The sequence below is a fragment of the Pongo abelii genome, chromosome 7 (assembly GCF_028885655.2).
Source record: "Pongo abelii isolate AG06213 chromosome 7, NHGRI_mPonAbe1-v2.0_pri, whole genome shotgun sequence".
Taxonomy (NCBI): domain Eukaryota; kingdom Metazoa; phylum Chordata; class Mammalia; order Primates; family Hominidae; genus Pongo; species Pongo abelii.
The window spans coordinates 29701098-29718060 of NC_071992.2; the positions used below are offsets into that span (position 1 = coordinate 29701098).

The 16963-nt window shown below is 46.4% G+C and overlaps 1 protein-coding gene across 1 annotated transcript in view; it reads right to left on the minus strand.

Moving 5' to 3' along the window:
* Positions 1–7052: 7052 nt before the first annotated feature.
* The window catches only part of SCARA5 (scavenger receptor class A member 5), a 124038-nt gene continuing 114127 nt past the window's right edge, over positions 7053–16963 (minus strand). The window contains exons 8-9 of the mRNA XM_002818942.6: positions 16733–16930; positions 7053–9238 (exon numbers count right to left, since the gene is read on the minus strand). Of these exons, the coding sequence (XP_002818988.2) occupies positions 9102–9238; positions 16733–16930 (335 nt within the window). The 3' untranslated portion in view covers positions 7053–9101. The remainder of the gene's footprint in view (positions 9239–16732; positions 16931–16963) is intronic.

Sequence of the window (16963 nt, forward strand, 5' to 3'; positions counted from 1 at the left end):
AAGGGCCAGGTGTGGTGGCTCACGCCCGTAATCCCAGCATTTTGGGAGGCTGAGGCAGGCAGATCATCTGAGTCAGGAGTTCGAGACCAGCCTGGCCAACATGGTGAAACCCCATCTCTACTAAAAATGCAAAAATTAGCTGGGTGTGGTGGTGTGCACCTGTAATCCCAGCTACATGGGAGGCTGAGGCAGGAGGATCACCTGAACCTGGGATATGGAGGTTGCAGTGAGCCAAGATCCCACCATTCCACTCCAGCCTGGGTGACAGAGCGAAACTTCATCTAAAAAAAAAGAAGTGACAAGACAAAGGAGAAGGATCCTGAGTCTCTAGGAGTGGCAAATTGTGGCAAGTCAAATATAGATGCAGGCTAGTTAATAAAGTTTGTTATGTGGATTCCCCTCGTGTGGTCTTCAGGCTGTTAAGAGTCAAAAGTCATCTCCAGGGATCAACTTAGTCCTTCCTGGTGGAGCAGGGTGGAGGGGCACCTTTGCAAATTTATGCCCTGCTTTTAGGCATAGCGGGGAGGGCAGAGAGCTTTCCTTGTATTTGCTTCCTCTCAATTGCCTTCAGCTCAAAATAATTCTTATGTCAAGGTGGTATATTTTGGAGTGCTATATTCTGCTACCCTTTGAGAGGCTTTCCAAGCTCACATATTTAGATATTACCAACAAGGAAACCAGGCTTAGGGAAATGAAATATCTCATGTTCTATACATTTGTGGTGGTGCCTGCCTGCTCCCTCTGCTTTCAGTTTCTTCACCCGCAAAAAGGGAGACTGAGCACTTCTAACATCCTTTCCACCTCTGGCATTCAATGCCCTGAAAGTCCCTTTGAGCCTTGCTACTCAACACGTGGGTGTGGGCAGCAGCCTTGCAGCATCGCTGAGAGCTTATTAGGAATGCAGAATCTTGTGCCCCACCCCAGACCTGCTGAATGAGGATCTGCATTTCAACAATGTGCATATAAGATTTAGAGGACTCATATAAGCACAACTCATACAAGTCGGCTTTAGAAATCCGGTTGCTCTTGGCCTTAAACATCCTGTATTTTTTTCCCTAAAGCTTACAGTTGTCTTTCTCTCTTCAGCCTGCAGAGGTCAGGAGAGAGCCAATGGCGGTCTTAAAGAAGAGGAAGGAGGGAAGGACACAGCATTTTTTCCCCCCCGGCTTAATTTACATCCGTATTCGGTTGAACTTACTCTCTATTCTACCCTCCGGTCTTCAAGTTCCCTTAAGCTCCTTGGCTTGTTACCCAGTAAAACTACAAGGAAATGGTCTATGTGGTGGATTTTGAAGCTGTCCACAGTACAGATACTCTAGTGTCTGCCCTTCCGGAAAAGAGCTGGACTTAAGGGGTCCTCCTGTCTCACGTGCAGACTCCCAGGGCGGGATTAAAAATGCAAAAATCCCATGTTTCCTTGCAAATCCATGTAAATCTGTGGCTGATATTATTATACCACTCTATGTGATGTAATGAAGCGTAATTTATCTTGGTTCTGTAATGTATTTATTTATCAACATTTGTATTCTATTTTATTGTTGATCAATTTCCTATAATTTAAAATTCTAATGTCCACCTCTCCAATAAACCAAAGGCCAATGTCTTCCATGTTGTTATACAAATGATATTCTTTGTATAATGCTTTAGAGTTTATAAAACACTATTTCACTTTTTAAAAAATCTTCATAACACAAGATACATTGAATACCTCCATTTATGATGATGATGCTGCAGCCCAAGGTTTATCCAGTAGGTTGTGGAACTAAGACTTGAATCCAGGCCTTCTAATTCTATATTCCATAAATCTTTCTATTTTACTAAATGGCCTCCACTAATTATAATAAAGTTTCCGCTCAATGAATGACATCAAGGTGTCATTACCCACCGCTGAGATGTTTTATTTGGGGATTTAACATTTTTATCTGATAATATTTTTTCCAGCAGTGCAATTTACCAGCAATAACCGATTAGATATTATAATTTCCAAAGAAGATTTCCCTCTGTCTGTGATTAGAAAGAGGCTACTGGGAAAAAATGAACTTTAAAAGTAATAATCCAAAATACCACAGGATAGGGACATTTCCCTAGAATACAAAGTCAACACCCCCTTCCCTCTGTCCATCCCTGTAATGCCTAGCCCCCATCCCACCATATAAATTCTCTTTTCTGTCTCTCTAGTACAGAAAAGAGAGGATGTTTCTTTCTCCTTTTGGATCTTCCTTCTTTTCTCAAACATTAAATACCTAGTGTCTCAGTCGTTTTGGGCTGCCATAACAAGCTACCAGAGACTGGGTGGTTTATCAACAATGGAAATTTATTTCTCACAGGTCTGGGGGCTGGGAAGTCCAAGATCAAGGTGCTGGCAGATTCATTGTCTGGTGAGGGCCACTTCCTGGCTCATAAGTGGTGCCTGCTTACTGTGTCCTCACATGACAGAAGAGGGGAGTGCAGTCTCCCAGATCTCAAGATTTAGATGTTCTATTTATTGAATGTATCCTAGAGCTTACCTTTTAAAGCATCTGATCCTAGTGTTTTCTTTGTGGGAAGATTTTTAATTACAGAGTCTATTTCCTTATGTGTTATTTCCCTATTCAAGTTTTTTTTACTTGATTCTGTCTTGATATTTAAAATATATTTGTATTTAAATTTTCCCAACAAATACATTGGCATAAAGTTATATATATATAATATATAATATAAATATAAAATATATATATATAATATATATATATAATATAATATATAATATAAAATGTCCCACAGGATAGGGACATTTCCCTGTATATATATATACACATATGTGTATATATATATATAGGGAAATGTCCCTATCCTGTGGTATTTTGGATTATTACTTTTAAAGTTCATTTTTTCCCAGTAGCCTCTTTCTAATCACAGACAGAGGGAAATCTTCTTTGGAAATTATAATATTTTATATATATATATATATATATATTTTTTTTTTTTTTTTAAGACAGATTTTCACTCTTATCCCCCAAGCTGGAATGCAGTGGCGTGATCTTGGCTCACTGCAACCTCTGCCTCCTGGGTTCAAGCAATTCTCCTGCCTCAACCTCCTGAGTAGCTGGGATTACAGGCACGCACCACCACGCCCAGCTAATTTTTATATTTTTAGTAGAGACAGGGTTTCACCATGTTGGCCAGGCTGGTCTTGAACTACTGACCTCAAGTGATCTGCCCACCTTGGCCTCCCAAAAAGTTATTTACAATACTATCTTAATTTTCTTTTTCTTCTCTGCAATGCCTCTACTTTGTCCTCATTTATATTCCTACTGCTTTTGTGTCTTCTGTTTTTCTTTTTTGATCAGTTTTGCTTTATGTCTGTCAATATCATTTGTCTTTTTAAAGTTCCAACTTTTGGCTTTGTTCATCCATGATTCTGCCTGTTGTATGGATATGGCACCATTAGTCTGTTCATTCACCTGCTGGTGGATGTTTACGTTGTCCCATTCTTGTTTATTACAGCTTTATCTGAACATTTGTATGCAAGTCTTTGTGTGAACACCCGCTTTCATTTCTCTTGGGTAAATACCTAGTATTGCAATGGCCGAGCTGTATGGTAGGTATATGTTTAACTCTTTAAGAAAATTGCCAAATTGTTTTCCAAAGTAGTTGTATCATTTTACATTCCCACCAGGCATGTATGAAAGTTCCAGTTGTTCCACATCCTTTCCAACACAAGACATAGTTATTACTTTGGCTTGGGCCGATTTATTATTTTTCAAAGAGATTTAAATGCCAAAAAAATATTGGTTCTATTTACCCATGTAGTGACCATTTCCAGTGCTGTTGATCTTGTGGTAGTTCCATATTCCCATCTAGTATCATTATGCTTCTGCATGAAGGATTTCCTTTAATATTTTTTGTAGTGCATCTGAGCTTTGTCAGTGACAAGTTAAACAAACAACATGTTTCTTGTAGTGCCTGCAGGGCTGCTGGTAATGAGTTCTTTCAGCTCTTACATGTCTGAAAAAACTATATTTCACCTTTGTGTTAGAAAGGTATATTTACTAGGTCAAGAATTCTAGGTTGACAGTTTTTTTATTTCTCTCAGTGCTTTAAAGATGTCACAACTGTCCTTTAGCTTGCATTTTTTTCCCAAAGAGACATCTGTTGTTATTGTTATCTTTGCACCCCTCTATGTAATGTTTTCCCCATCTCTGGTTGTTTTTAAGACTTTTATTTTTTTTTATCAGTGGTTTTAAGCAATTTAGTTACAATGTAACTTAGTGTAGAATTTCATCATTTTTCTTGGGCTCAGGGTTTGTTGAGTTCTGTGGATCTATGGGTCTCCGGATTTCACCAAATTTAAGAAAAGTTCAGCCATTACTTAAAATATTTTTTTCTGACCTCCTCTCTTTCATGGGCTCCAATTATACATATACTTGCCACTTGAGGTTTTTCCACAATTCACTGATGTTCTACTAAGTTTTTTCCAGTTTTTTTCCATGTGTTTCATTTTGAACTGTTGTTTCTTCAAGCTCACTAATCCTTTTCTTTTGTGGCCTGGAATCTGCTGTTAATACCAACCAGTATATTTTTCAACCCAGACATAATAGTTTCACATTGAGATGTTTGATATAGGTCTTTCTACACCTTTCAAACACTTTTAACATTGTTTTTATCTGATGGAAAACAAGACTTCTGTTTTCCCAAATGAAAAGACCAACAGAAGAGATATCATGCGATATCACACCTTTCATATGTCTATTTAACATCTTTTCTCTAGTGTCCTTGGATACATTTCACATACCTGTTTCCATGTCCAGGCCATTCCCTTATGATTCTCTTCAACCAGGAAATACCCACAGGGAAGACTTCAGCTTTTGGCCATGAAAGGGTACTCATTACCAGAATTGCCCTCCTTCTGTCATAACCGGAAAACAACATGAAATACTTGCAACTGATCAATTCAGACATGGGATAATGGGTGGCACAGGGAGGGGAGCCCAGAGCCAGGCAATCTTGCTAAGGTGAGGGGGCAAGACTGGTGACATGAGGCCATGGCAGCCAGAATTTTCAGGGCACACTCCCTGAGAGAAGGAAACTACACAGAGAAAGTTCCAGAAAAGCGCACACATTTCTCTTGAGTCTTTGGCTGAAACCATTCCGAACATGTGGAAACCCCAGGGGCACGTGGACAACTTCTGAGGGAAGAACCATGACCAGAGCTCACACAACCCCTCTCCAGGGAGCCACTCAAGTTCCCTCAGCCAGAGCGGAAAAATTACCCAGGGGACAGAAAGTCCTTCTTCCTGAGAGCTGAGAGCTCTTTAGCGTGTTCTAGTTGGGGGAGATGGTGGAGAGGAATAAATAACAAAGCTCCGGTCAGTCAGGACCCCCCTTCAGCTCCAAAAAGCTACAGGTGGGGGGAAGGAGAGGCAAGGGGTTAAGGCAAGGTGTGCTCTCCAGAGGGCTAAAGAAGAGCTATTCTAAGAAGACAAGTGACTTACACATTTGACATTTTATAGAAATGTTAGAATAACCGTTGGGCCAGGCGCAGTGGCTCACTCCTGTAATCCCAGCACTTTGGAAGGCCGAGGTAGGCAGGTCACTTGAGATCAGGAGTTCAAGACCAGTGTGGCCAACATGGCAAAACACCAGCTCCACTAAAAATACAAAAATTAGCTGGGCATGGTGGCTCATGCCTATAATCCCAACTACCTGGGAGGCTGAGGCACATGAATTACTTGAACCCAGGAGGCAGAGGTTGCAGTGAGCCAAGTCACGCCACTGCACTCTAGCCCGGGCGACAGAGGGAGATCCTGTCTCAAAAAACAAACAAAAAAAGGCCAGGCGCAGTGGCTCGCACCTGTCATCCTAGCAGTTTGGGAGGCTGAGGCGGGCAGATCACCTGAGGCCACGAGTTCGAGACTAGCCTGGCCAACATGCTGAAACCCTATCTCTACTAAAAATACAAAAATTAGCTGGGTGTGCTGGCATGTGCCTGTAATCCCAACTGCTCGGGAGGCTGAGGCATGAGAATTGCTTGAATCCAGGAGGCAGAGGTTGCAGTGAGCTGAGATTCAGCCACTGCACTCCAGCCTGGGTGACAGGGCAACACTTTGTCTCAAAAAAAAAAAAAAAAAAAAAAAAATGACTATCATCACACAATGTCGCTGAAGAAACTCTAGGGTTCCTATGGGTGAGAAAGTGATATCTCATTAGAGATGTGTCCAGGGCACAAGAGTGGGTGCATTTAACTATGACACACGTAAGCCCCAAATCAGGCACTCAAGATAAAGTCAGTCATCGTGTCTTTTAGATATTAAAGAGGGCAGAAAAAGGTATCTGCCCTTTAGATACTAAAGAGGGCAGAAAAAGGTATTTCCATGGCTCTTCTCCATGGAACCTGTTTACAGAACAGGAACCACAAAGATTTGGGAGGGTGGGGGCACCACCAGGACTTTTAGAGGAGAAAGAAAAGGGTACTTCCTTTGTGGATTTCCAGGAAGTCAACTTTTCTCTGTTGACTTAGCAAATTATCATGTAGCAATCTCAGCACATTATTCCCAGAGGTGCCACTTTAAGCATGTGACCAGGACTATGCAGTGACCTGGGCCATCCCCACATACTGTTCAGGTCTTGTACCTGGAATTCCTGCCTGTCCTTAGATGATGGGGCCAGTGACTTCACAGACCCAGTACCTAACTCTGGACGATCTTCTTACATTGAACGGAACTGCGGAGGGAAGCACATCCCCAAGTGAGGACTCTGGAGATGTGAGGAGGAAATAGACAGGTGTTCTTTTCTCTATTGAATGCAAAAGCAGTTTTCTTGTAAGATGGGCCTTGGTGATTGTTCTGTTGCTTACGACCCACTTCCTTTGGTTACCAAATAAGGCTTGAGCCATCACGTTCCTTCACGTTCTTGGTCAAGACAGTGTTATCATCCAGAAATATTAGGGTGACTTTTCCTATAAGCTGCCCACACTACCAATCCCCACTGAAAAATGATCACATCATCCAAATTCACCAGCCCTCCCCACACTCACCAGGTTTTCAGGAGAAGGAATGTATGTAATGGAAAGCTTGTGATATGTTTTTCGCTTTATTGAAATTCTTTCTTACAAAAGGTCTGATGTATTTTAGGCCAGGCCTAATTTCCTTTAGTCCCTGAAATGCAGGCCCATGGTCATTTCCATGTCCCCTGAAGTAGGTATGTAAACGAGTAGACTTCCATTTTTAAGGTTCACACACTTTTTCACATTGTTTTTATTTGATGTAAAACAAGACTTGTTTTCCCTAATGAAAAGACCAAGTAAGAGAGTTATGTGCGTCTTCATGGAAGGGATAACTGGATTCTTTGCCAGAACCGGGTTGGGAATTTAGTTTGTTCAATGTGGCATCTTTCACCTTTAGTTTTTTTTTTTTTTTTTTTTTTTTAATTTAAATGCAAACCTTGCAATGTGTTGAACTATGTAGTAAAAAGTGCTATGTTTATATATGCATACATATATTGGCTCTGGCAAGGGATGCATGAGTACATGCGTGTTATGTAAACATAGCAATTGGTCAGAAGGAGAGTTTCTCATCATTAGGACATTTAAGGAGTAGCAAGCATATTGGAAGCAAGAATGACCTAGAGCCACATTGGCTTGTCAGCCAGGAGTGTTGCTGTTCCTACACCTGGAGGGGCCCAGGTTTCTTCCCAAGCAGGCCAGTGCTCCCCTAATATGACAGGTGATCGTGTATCTGAGGCCTATGAGTTTGAGATTCCCCCAAGGTGAGGTGGGTCTGCACTCACTTGCTACCAGGTAGCTCCCCTAGTTCTTGAACACGTATATGGCCCAGTTCTGCTCCTCATGTAAAGAGCAGAACATGATCTCCCTATCTCTAGGAGGAGGGTGCAGATTGCAGATTTATGGAGGCCCAAGGCCCCTTATTCCTACTCGCCACTCCCAGAGGTTATAGGAAATCTTCATTTCCTTCCACCCCTAGGGGTTCCATTAGGACTTGTGTTCTCCTGACCACAGATTCACACCTGAAGAGGCTTGGAAGTTGCAAAATCATCACCTCCAAACAGCTGAGACACACATGACTTGGCTTTAACCGTGACTGCCCAATGCCGGAGCACTGGACTCAGGTTTAACATGGGCAGCCCCCATGTCACCCTCCACATCAGCTCTCCTCCTACTTTGATGGTCGGCCTGGAAGCCAATCATGTTTGACCTTGCACTCACACCCTGGAGGTTCTGAAGTAGGCAACTTTCTAGTTACACAGGTCCTGCACCCAAGCTTTTTGCTCAGGCCAAGTAAACACAGTAAGTTCAGGTAGGAGCAGGGTCTCAGTCATTTTGTCTTCTGACTTGCAGTCTAGGTGAATGGACCAGTTAAGTGCTACCTGGAGGTAAGGTTGTATCCAGACTGACATGCCCTGGACCAATGCAGCTAAGTGGATACATGAATTTAGCACCCAAGATACTATTTAGCGTGCCATGGTAGTCATTCAATGTTAGTTTCATTCCCTTCTCCAAATCTAGCTGGATTCCTGCAGGTGACTTGCATTTCCCTCTTGCCCCTACAGCTGGCTTCTCCTCTATGTCACTTCCTCAAACTAGCAAATGGGGAGCAGAGGCAGAGTAAAGGGGGGAAATTCATCACTTGACGTTGCCTCTTGCTGGGGAGGAAGATGTTGAAACTCTTGGACTAATGGAGGTTTGGGAATTGTCTGAAGAGTAAATGATCTATACTACCAACCATCTCTGCTGCTGCACTTGTCTCTGACACATTCTCAGCATTCACCTGTAACTAAAAGGCCAAAGGGAACTGGGATATTGAGGCCTGGTGCATGGTGTTCAGAGGCTGGGCAAAGTGGTGATCCAGTTGACCAGGGCTCCTCATGCAGGAACCTGGTGGAAGAGAGAGATGGGCAGTAGGTCCCAGAGTTATACTTTGGAGCACATGTTCAAGAGGAAAATGATGACTGGCCCCCACGGTCCTGGGATGCAGGTGTGAGGACTGAGAATGCTGGATGGGGTGTGGCCGAGGCATGGTCAGGGTGGCCCCGAGCCGTGCCCCACCCCAGGGATGCAGGAAGGATGCTCTGTGCAGGACCCCGAACTTGGGCTCTGCCCACTTTCAGTGTCTGTTGCATGTCACGCTGGCATCTTCGGCATGTCCACAGTTTGTCACCCCCCATTTGGAGAAGCTGCAGCGGAAGATGGTTTCCTCTGTGCCCTTGCAGGCAACGTCATCCATCCAGATCCTCCCAGTGCCTGTGGAGACAGGGAAACACAGCTTATAAGCGGATACACAGGAGGGCGAGAAGAAGAGAGAGCATGACTGGGTCTGCCTTTGACTTGGCTCTGCTGTACACCCAAACCTAGGGGCTTCCAGCTGCCCTCTCCACCCCGCCCCAAGACCTTATACTTATTTTCTGGGATTAGTTTCTTGAGGGCAGAATCACAATAATTGTTGGTGATGATAGTAGTAGCTGCGAATATCAGCTATGTGTAAGGAGCCGGACAACCTCTCCTTTTTAGTGGCAGTGTCAGGACTGACTATTAAAGTCTTAAACTCTGTCATTCACTCTTGAAGTACATGGGTAAAATCCCTTTACAAAGAATGTCAACAGAACATTTAAACCACTTCCCTGCTGTTTGGCTCTAACAGATGAACTAAGTGGCTTGAACATATTTTTGTTACATAGACATTTTCAGCCCCTGTTGTCACGGGACTGCCATGCAGTGAATCTGGGGATGGAGGAGGGAGGAGAGGCCCCTTCCGCCACCTCCGTGGATGTTGTTTCTTCTCCAGAGCCTCTTCCTGGCCTGGATAGCTGTAGCTCTTACACAATAAGCCCTTTGAGGCAGAGAATGATTTGCAGATTAAACGTCTCCTGGAAGACGCATCGGTTTACAAATTACCCAGGAAAAGGCTGCAAGCTCCAGGGCTCTGTGGGATTAGTCACACCCAAAGCAAATAAAGAAGACTAACAAATAAAGAACAGTTCCAAGGTGACCCAGCCCAAATACGTATATAGGATCTTGAAACTCTAGCTGGTGTTTCACCAGGGGGTTCTGGTTCACATCCAGTTACAGGAGGACCAATACAATGGGAACACGGTCATCAAGGGAGGAGCAGTGCATATCGGCAGTGACGTCAACACTGCAGGGGTGGGGATCATTCCTGGAGGAATTTGCCAGCAAACCCTCTCTGCTCCTTGCACCACCGGGCAGAGGCTAGAACCCTGTCAGCTCTAGGTACCAATCATTGCTTTAGCTTTAGAACTGATAGCTGATTACTCAAGGTGCAGTCTGAAGACCAGGGCTGTCAGCATCACCAGAGAGCTTGTTAGAAAAGCAGACACACAAAATCTTCCTTCAGCTTAATCTCTCTCACTCTAGGTTCCCACACCGCCCCTAATCCCGTTCGAAGCAGCCCTGAGAAACATCACCCATTATCTCTCAATACCACCCCCACAAAACTTTTGCTGCCCCAACACTTCAACACTATTTTATGTTATTTTTCTTATTAATATAAGAAGACAGGAATGTCAGGCCTCTGACCCCAAGCTAAGCCATCACATCCCCGTGACCTGCAAACGTATATGTCCAGCTAGCCTGAAGTAACTGAAGAATCACAAAAGAAGTAAAAATGGCCGGTTCCTGCCTTAACTGATGACATTACCTTGTGAAATTCCTTCTCCTGGCTCAAAAGCTCCCCCACTGAGCACCTTGTGTCCCCGCCCCTGCCCACCAGAGAACAACCCCCTTTGACTGTAATTTTCCACTACCTACCCAAATCCTATAAAACGGCCCCACCCCTAAATCCCTGCGCTGATTCTCTTTTCAGACTCAACCCGCCTGCACCCAGGTGAAATAAACAGCCTTGCTGCTCACACAAAAAAAGAAAAGAAAGAAAGAAAAGCAGACTCTTGGCCAGATGCCATGGCTCACGCCTGTAATCCCAGCACTTTGGGAGGCTGAGGAGGGCAGATCATTGAGATCAGGAGTTCAAGACCAGCCTGGTCAACATGGCAAAACCCCGTCTCTACTAAAAACCCGGTCTCTACCCCGTCTCTACTAAAAACACAAAAATTGGCTGGGCGTGGTGGTGCACGCCTGTAATCTCAGCTACGCAGGAGGCTGAGGCAGGAGAATCGCTTGAACCCGTGAGGCGGAGGTTACAGCGAGCCGAGATCATGCCAGCTTGGGCGACAGAGCAAGACTCAGTCTCAAAAACAAAACAAAACAAACAAGCAAAAAACCAAATTATTGAGACCTCTGTGTGCTCAGTACCATTCTGATGAACAGAAAGACGAAACAACAGATGCAAAAGATTTCTGCCTTATAGAGCTAATGTTTCAGCTTCTATGTGTTTATTTAGAGTAACATTCATAGTAGGAAAAAGTTACACTGAATCCTACAGGCTTCCTTCCATCTGTGCCTCACACATAGAAAGCAGGACAACTATTTAACAGGTATTTAAGAGAGGGAAACTGAGGCCCCAGAAAGATTGAGTGACATCTCCAGGAATGTAATTATTGAGGGGAAGAGGCCCTGCCTGGCCTCTCATATTCAGCCAGTACAGTGTTTTCTCCTCATACAGCCACAGTCCATAGCATGTAACACTCAGCCAGAGGACGGCAGTGAGCCAGGTCTGGCCAATGCCTGCTTTTATAAATAAAGTTGTATTGGAAAACAGCCCCACCCATTTGATTGCATATTGGCTTCAGTTGTTTTCCTACTCCAACTGCAGAACTGAGTAGCTGTGACAGAGACCACCTGGCCCACAAAGCTTAAAGTATTTGCTATCCAGCACTTTATGGAAAATGTTGGCTGACCCTTGCACTAAAGCTATCTCCCAATATTTGAATCTTATCTTAGATAAAAGGACAAGAGGAGGTAATAATGCTATAATTAGAAGTGAACACTCCTAATTTTGTCTGCCTGTTCCCACCTACAAATCTGTCTGATGTACACCCATCCTTACCTCCTTTTCCATCTGTCTGTCTCCCTGGGAGATGCTCTCAGCTGTGCTAGGTCATGCTCCCTTCCGTGACCTCCCAAGCCTCCCTCCAGTCATCACCCTTCCACCTCTCCATTTGCATCACTCCGACACCTCCTGGACCAATTTAAAATTTAGAACATCTTCAAGGCCCTCCCATTTGGGTCTTTCCTTGGCTTCCCCCATGTAAACAGAAAATCTGATTACTATGCCCTGTCCAGGAGAAATGTTATGGTGCCAGACCCCTGGGAGGACTGTCAGGGCTTGGAGACAGGGAGGACTCAGGTTTGGCAGGCACTGGAATTCCTTCCTTCCTTCTATTCTTCCTTCCTTGCTCTCTTCTTTCTTCCTTCCTCTCTCCCTCCATTCCTCCCTGCCTCCCTCCCTCCCTTCACTCCTCCCTCCCTCCCTCTCTTCACTCCTCCCTCCTTTTCTTCCTACTTTCCCTCCCTGCTTCCTTTCTCCCCTTCCACATTTATCCAGCTGCTATTATGCCCCAGGTAGTTTTGGGTTTTGGAACTACAAAGGTGAAGCCCTCAAGATGTTTCCGTGTATCGCAGGGATCAGGAGAGTATAAGAAGTGCTGTGGTAGAGAAAAATGTGACGGGATCATAGAGGAGGGTTATTTCCATCTTAGGGGCGAGAGAGCATGGAAGGAGCCAGAAAAGCTTCCCTCAGGAAAGATCATTGAGCTGCCTTTAAAAGCTGAATAGGAATTCCCTAGCTGAAGAGAGAGGGAAGAGCCTTCCAGCAGGAGGAGCAGCACAGGAGAAGAAGTGGGACATGAAACACACCATCTGTGCCCGGAGAACCACCAGCAGGTGCAGTGTGGAGAGGGGTGGGGTGGGCAGGAGGCCAACTAAGAAGATCCTTGGGTGCTGAGCTAAGGAAATCCAGCTTGATTCTGAGAGCGATAAAAATCCTCTGAGGAGCCAGGCAGGGAGTGAGGTAACCAGGCACTCGTTTTAGAAAGATCCCTAACAGTTTGAGACCAGCCTGGGCAATATAGCAAGACTCTATTTCTCCAAAATAATAAAATGAAATAATTAGCTTGTGCCTGTGGTCCCAGCTACTCAGGAGGCTGAGGCAGGAGGATTGCTTGAGCCTGGGAGGTCGAGGCTGCAGCAAGCTATGATTGCACCACTGCACTCCATGGGTGACAGAGGGAGACCTCATCTCTTAAAAAGAGAAAAAAAGAAAGAAAGATCCCCAGCAGCCAGGAGAAGGAAGGCCACAGGAGCTAGCCTGCAGGTGTGGTGGCCGTGAGGCATGGCTCCTGGAGGATTAGAGCCTCTACTGCCCCCACCTCCACCCCATACTTGAGATTACCCTGCACAACAGAGCCTGTGCATGCTAACTGCTTGACACGCAGGATCTCCTTTAGCATTTATAGTAATTCTTCAATAGTGGAAGAACTGAAGCTTAGAGAGGGTAGGGAATCTAGTCAAGGTCTCCAGCTACAGGTGGCAGATCTGGGATTCTGACGTGAGTGGTTTGACTCCAGGGCTGGGGCGCTAACCACTGCTCTACCTGCTAATCACCTAAGGGGAGGACAGCAAGAACAACGAGGTGGGGACAGGTTCAAGGAATGCCAGAGGAGTGAACACTGGTGGGATCTGCAGGACACGGGGGCCGACCTGATGTGGGGAGAGGGAGTGGTGACAGGGAAGAAGTGGCCCAGGGCTCTGGCTGGGATGGGGTCTGACTAGTAGGATGGTTCTGGTGATGGCAATGAGAGAGGCACAGGATCTGATGGGAAGGAGATGTGTGCAATTGTGACAGCTGCCATTGGAGGAGCCCATGGGGCATCTGAGTGCAGCTGTCAGGAAGGTCACTGGACACTTGGGTCTGGAGCTCCACTGAGCACTGTGACAGAGGGAAGAGCTGGGGGTGACTGAAGCCCCAGGTGTGGAGGCAGCCTCCAGAGAGAATGTGCAGAACACAAGGACAGCGGAGGCGGGGCGTTGGGCATGCTGGGGAGAAGAAACTGTCAGGAAGGAAGGGGGTGAGAAGGCGGCTAGGAGGCAGAGCGAGAGGGACCTGGGAGGCTCCTTCAGGCTCAACAGTGGACGAGCTGGGAGTGGGGTTGGGGCACCAGTGGGTAGGATGCTGGCAGGGTGGCTCTGCCTGCCGCCAGGAATGACAGCCTTCCCTCCTGTCGGTCCCATGACTACAACAGCATTAGAACCCTTGGCACATGGTTTAGAATCCCCCTCTATATTACCCACGCTGTGGCCAGGGCTGGGCTTGGTCAGCTCTGCCCCCCAGTCCTGCAGCTAGCCTGGCCCATGCTAGGTGCCTAGAAACTGCCTGTAGAGAGGAGGAGAACATGGGTGCAGCCTGGGCTGGCAGAAAGCCTCAGGTATGCCAGCCCTCCCCTGCCCAGGCCCCTAGAGCCCTCTGTATACCGCTAGTGACACCTGGCCTGCAACCAGCCAAGGTCTTGAATAGCACCTGAGACCTGGTAGGGCACCATGACAGGGAAATAATGGGGCAAAAAAATAGGGCATTTGTGAAAGCAAGTCCAGCTTCCTATCGACCAGTTTAAAGAATCAAGTGACAAGCTTAGAGCTTCCCTGTGTCAAGAGGAACAGATCGGGGAGTTAAAGAAGCCACAAAGTCTACAGGATCGCTGGCCTGGCACTCAAAGCCCACCCACTGCCTTTTCACCAACTGGCAGAGTCAGGCTAACATGACCTGTGATCTTCAAACTACCTATTCTGGCTTCTTGAAAATAATTTATAATTTTTTTTTCTCAAAAGGTTTTACTGCCACTTATTAGGAAGAAGCCTTCTTCGGAGCTAGAAATGGGAATTTGAGGACTGTTCCTATTCTAATCAACAACAATGGTGGTTTTCCTTAGCCAAAACCAGCTGGAATCCAGCCCCAAGCCTTAGGTGGGAGAACAGTATTCTTTCCTGGTAGGCTGCCCTTCATGGTGCCAGATCCCTTCGAACTCACCCCTCAAACTCTGGCCCTTAAGACTGCACTCCCTGCCAGCTGGCTGAACAGATTTCACCAATGGTCACTTTCAGTCAATTACCAATGAGATCTATGGGATGAGATTCAGACCAAAAACTACAGCAGCCCCTCAAGGGGATGAAGAGGAAGGCGGCTGGGAGGAGTGGAGGCTTCCACCTCCAGTCTGGATGTGACCTGGCTCCGAGTCCCCATCTGGAAGGGACATGCCACTTTATTCCCTCAACCTGTAGCCATTTAGCACAGCGGGTTGGACAGTGATGACCTCAGGCAAGATAGCAGGTATACCCGGCTCCACTTCATGATGTGGGGAACCCTGCCGTCAGCGGACTGCCGTCCACAGGTCACCAGGGGGCCTGGTAACTGGGTGTGAGAGGATCACCCCCAATCCCTCCCCACACCCACCTGGTCTTCTCCACAGGTGAGCAGTGGCATCTTAAATCCCAGGGGGCCCAGACTGGGAGACCCATCATAGAGCCTGCAGGCCCTTTAGTTACAGACAGGACACCAAGACCCAGAGTGCAGAAGCAACAGGGCCAAGGCATACCATCAAGGGAAAGCTCACTACTGAATGGGTGTGGGGAGTACCAGGTTTGTGCATGTGGGACCATTGTTTTAGCTGTGAGTCAACACAAGAGTCTGATTCTTTCCATCAGGAAACAAATACAGGGTTTGAATCAGCCATCTACCTAAGAAGGGTCTGTGCCCCTTCCTCAGAGTCTCTTGTGCTATCTGTAGGAAGGTCAGTGTGCTTCAGCGTGTCCAAAGGAAAGCAACCAAAATGATGAAGACTTTCCAAATCTTGTCATATGAGGGCAAGATGAATATCTGGGGATTAATCTGGAGAAGAAAAGACTCAGAGAGCCAGAGACAGCCCAGCAGAGTGGTTCAAATACAGACTCCTAAGACACCTGCTTGGGCCTAAACTCCAGGTCTGACATTTGCTAGCTGTGTGACCTTGGGCAAGTTACTCAACCTCTCTGTGCTTTTATTTCCTTATTTGAAAAACAGGGATGGCTAGGCACGGTAGCTCACACCTGTAATCCCAGCACTTTGGGAGGCCAAGGTGGATGGACTGCTTGAGCCCAGGAGTTTGAGACCAGTCTGGGCAACACAGTGAGACCTCATCTCTATTAAAAAGAAAAAGAAAAGTTAGCTGGAGATTGCTAGTAGTCCCAGCTAGTCAGGAGGCTGAGGTGGGAGGATCGCTTGAGCTCGGGTGATCAAGGCTGCAGTGAGCCATGATTGCACCATTGCCCTCCAAACTAGATGACAGAACAAGATCCCGTTCCCCTCCTTGAAAAAAGAAAAACAGCGATGATACCTGTATACTTCATAGCGCTGTAAAGATGAAATGGGTGAATATTTGTTACATGTTGACAACATAGCCTGGCACACAGTGAGTATCATATAAGTGTTAATGATAAAAACATAATAGAGACATGAGAGCACGTTATAAAGGTCTAAAGAGCTAGCCAGGGGGAGACAGACCACAGCAGCTGTGCCTGGGACACAGGACTGGGAAGGGCTGGTATGGGACACCACCAGGAGACAGGACTTAGATCCATGAAAGGAAGAATGTTCTAACCATCAGAACTGTCTGATGACCACCGGAGATGGTTGCCTGGGGCGGGGCAGTGAGTCCTTATTGCAGCAAGCATTTGGGGAGAGGCTGGGGACCTCGCGGAATTGCAGTGGAAGGGACTCGGGCTTTGGAGGTGAGCCCAGTCCTAGGATGTGCAGGCCCTCTCCCCATGTTCTTTGCCCTCAGAGCGCCTTACCTTGCCCGAATCGAGCTGTGCGGTACACCTCCTCCACACCGCGGAAGCCGAGCATGCGGCACACCACGTCTCCGTCCTTCTTGTCCCAGCCGTCGTCACACACGGTGCCCCAGCGCCGGTCATGGTACACTTCCACGCGGCCCTCGTGCGGGCCTGAGCCATTCACCAGGCGGATCATCATCGGGGCCTCCGCGCCACCTGCCGGAGCAGCCAACTGTCACTACCCAGCTC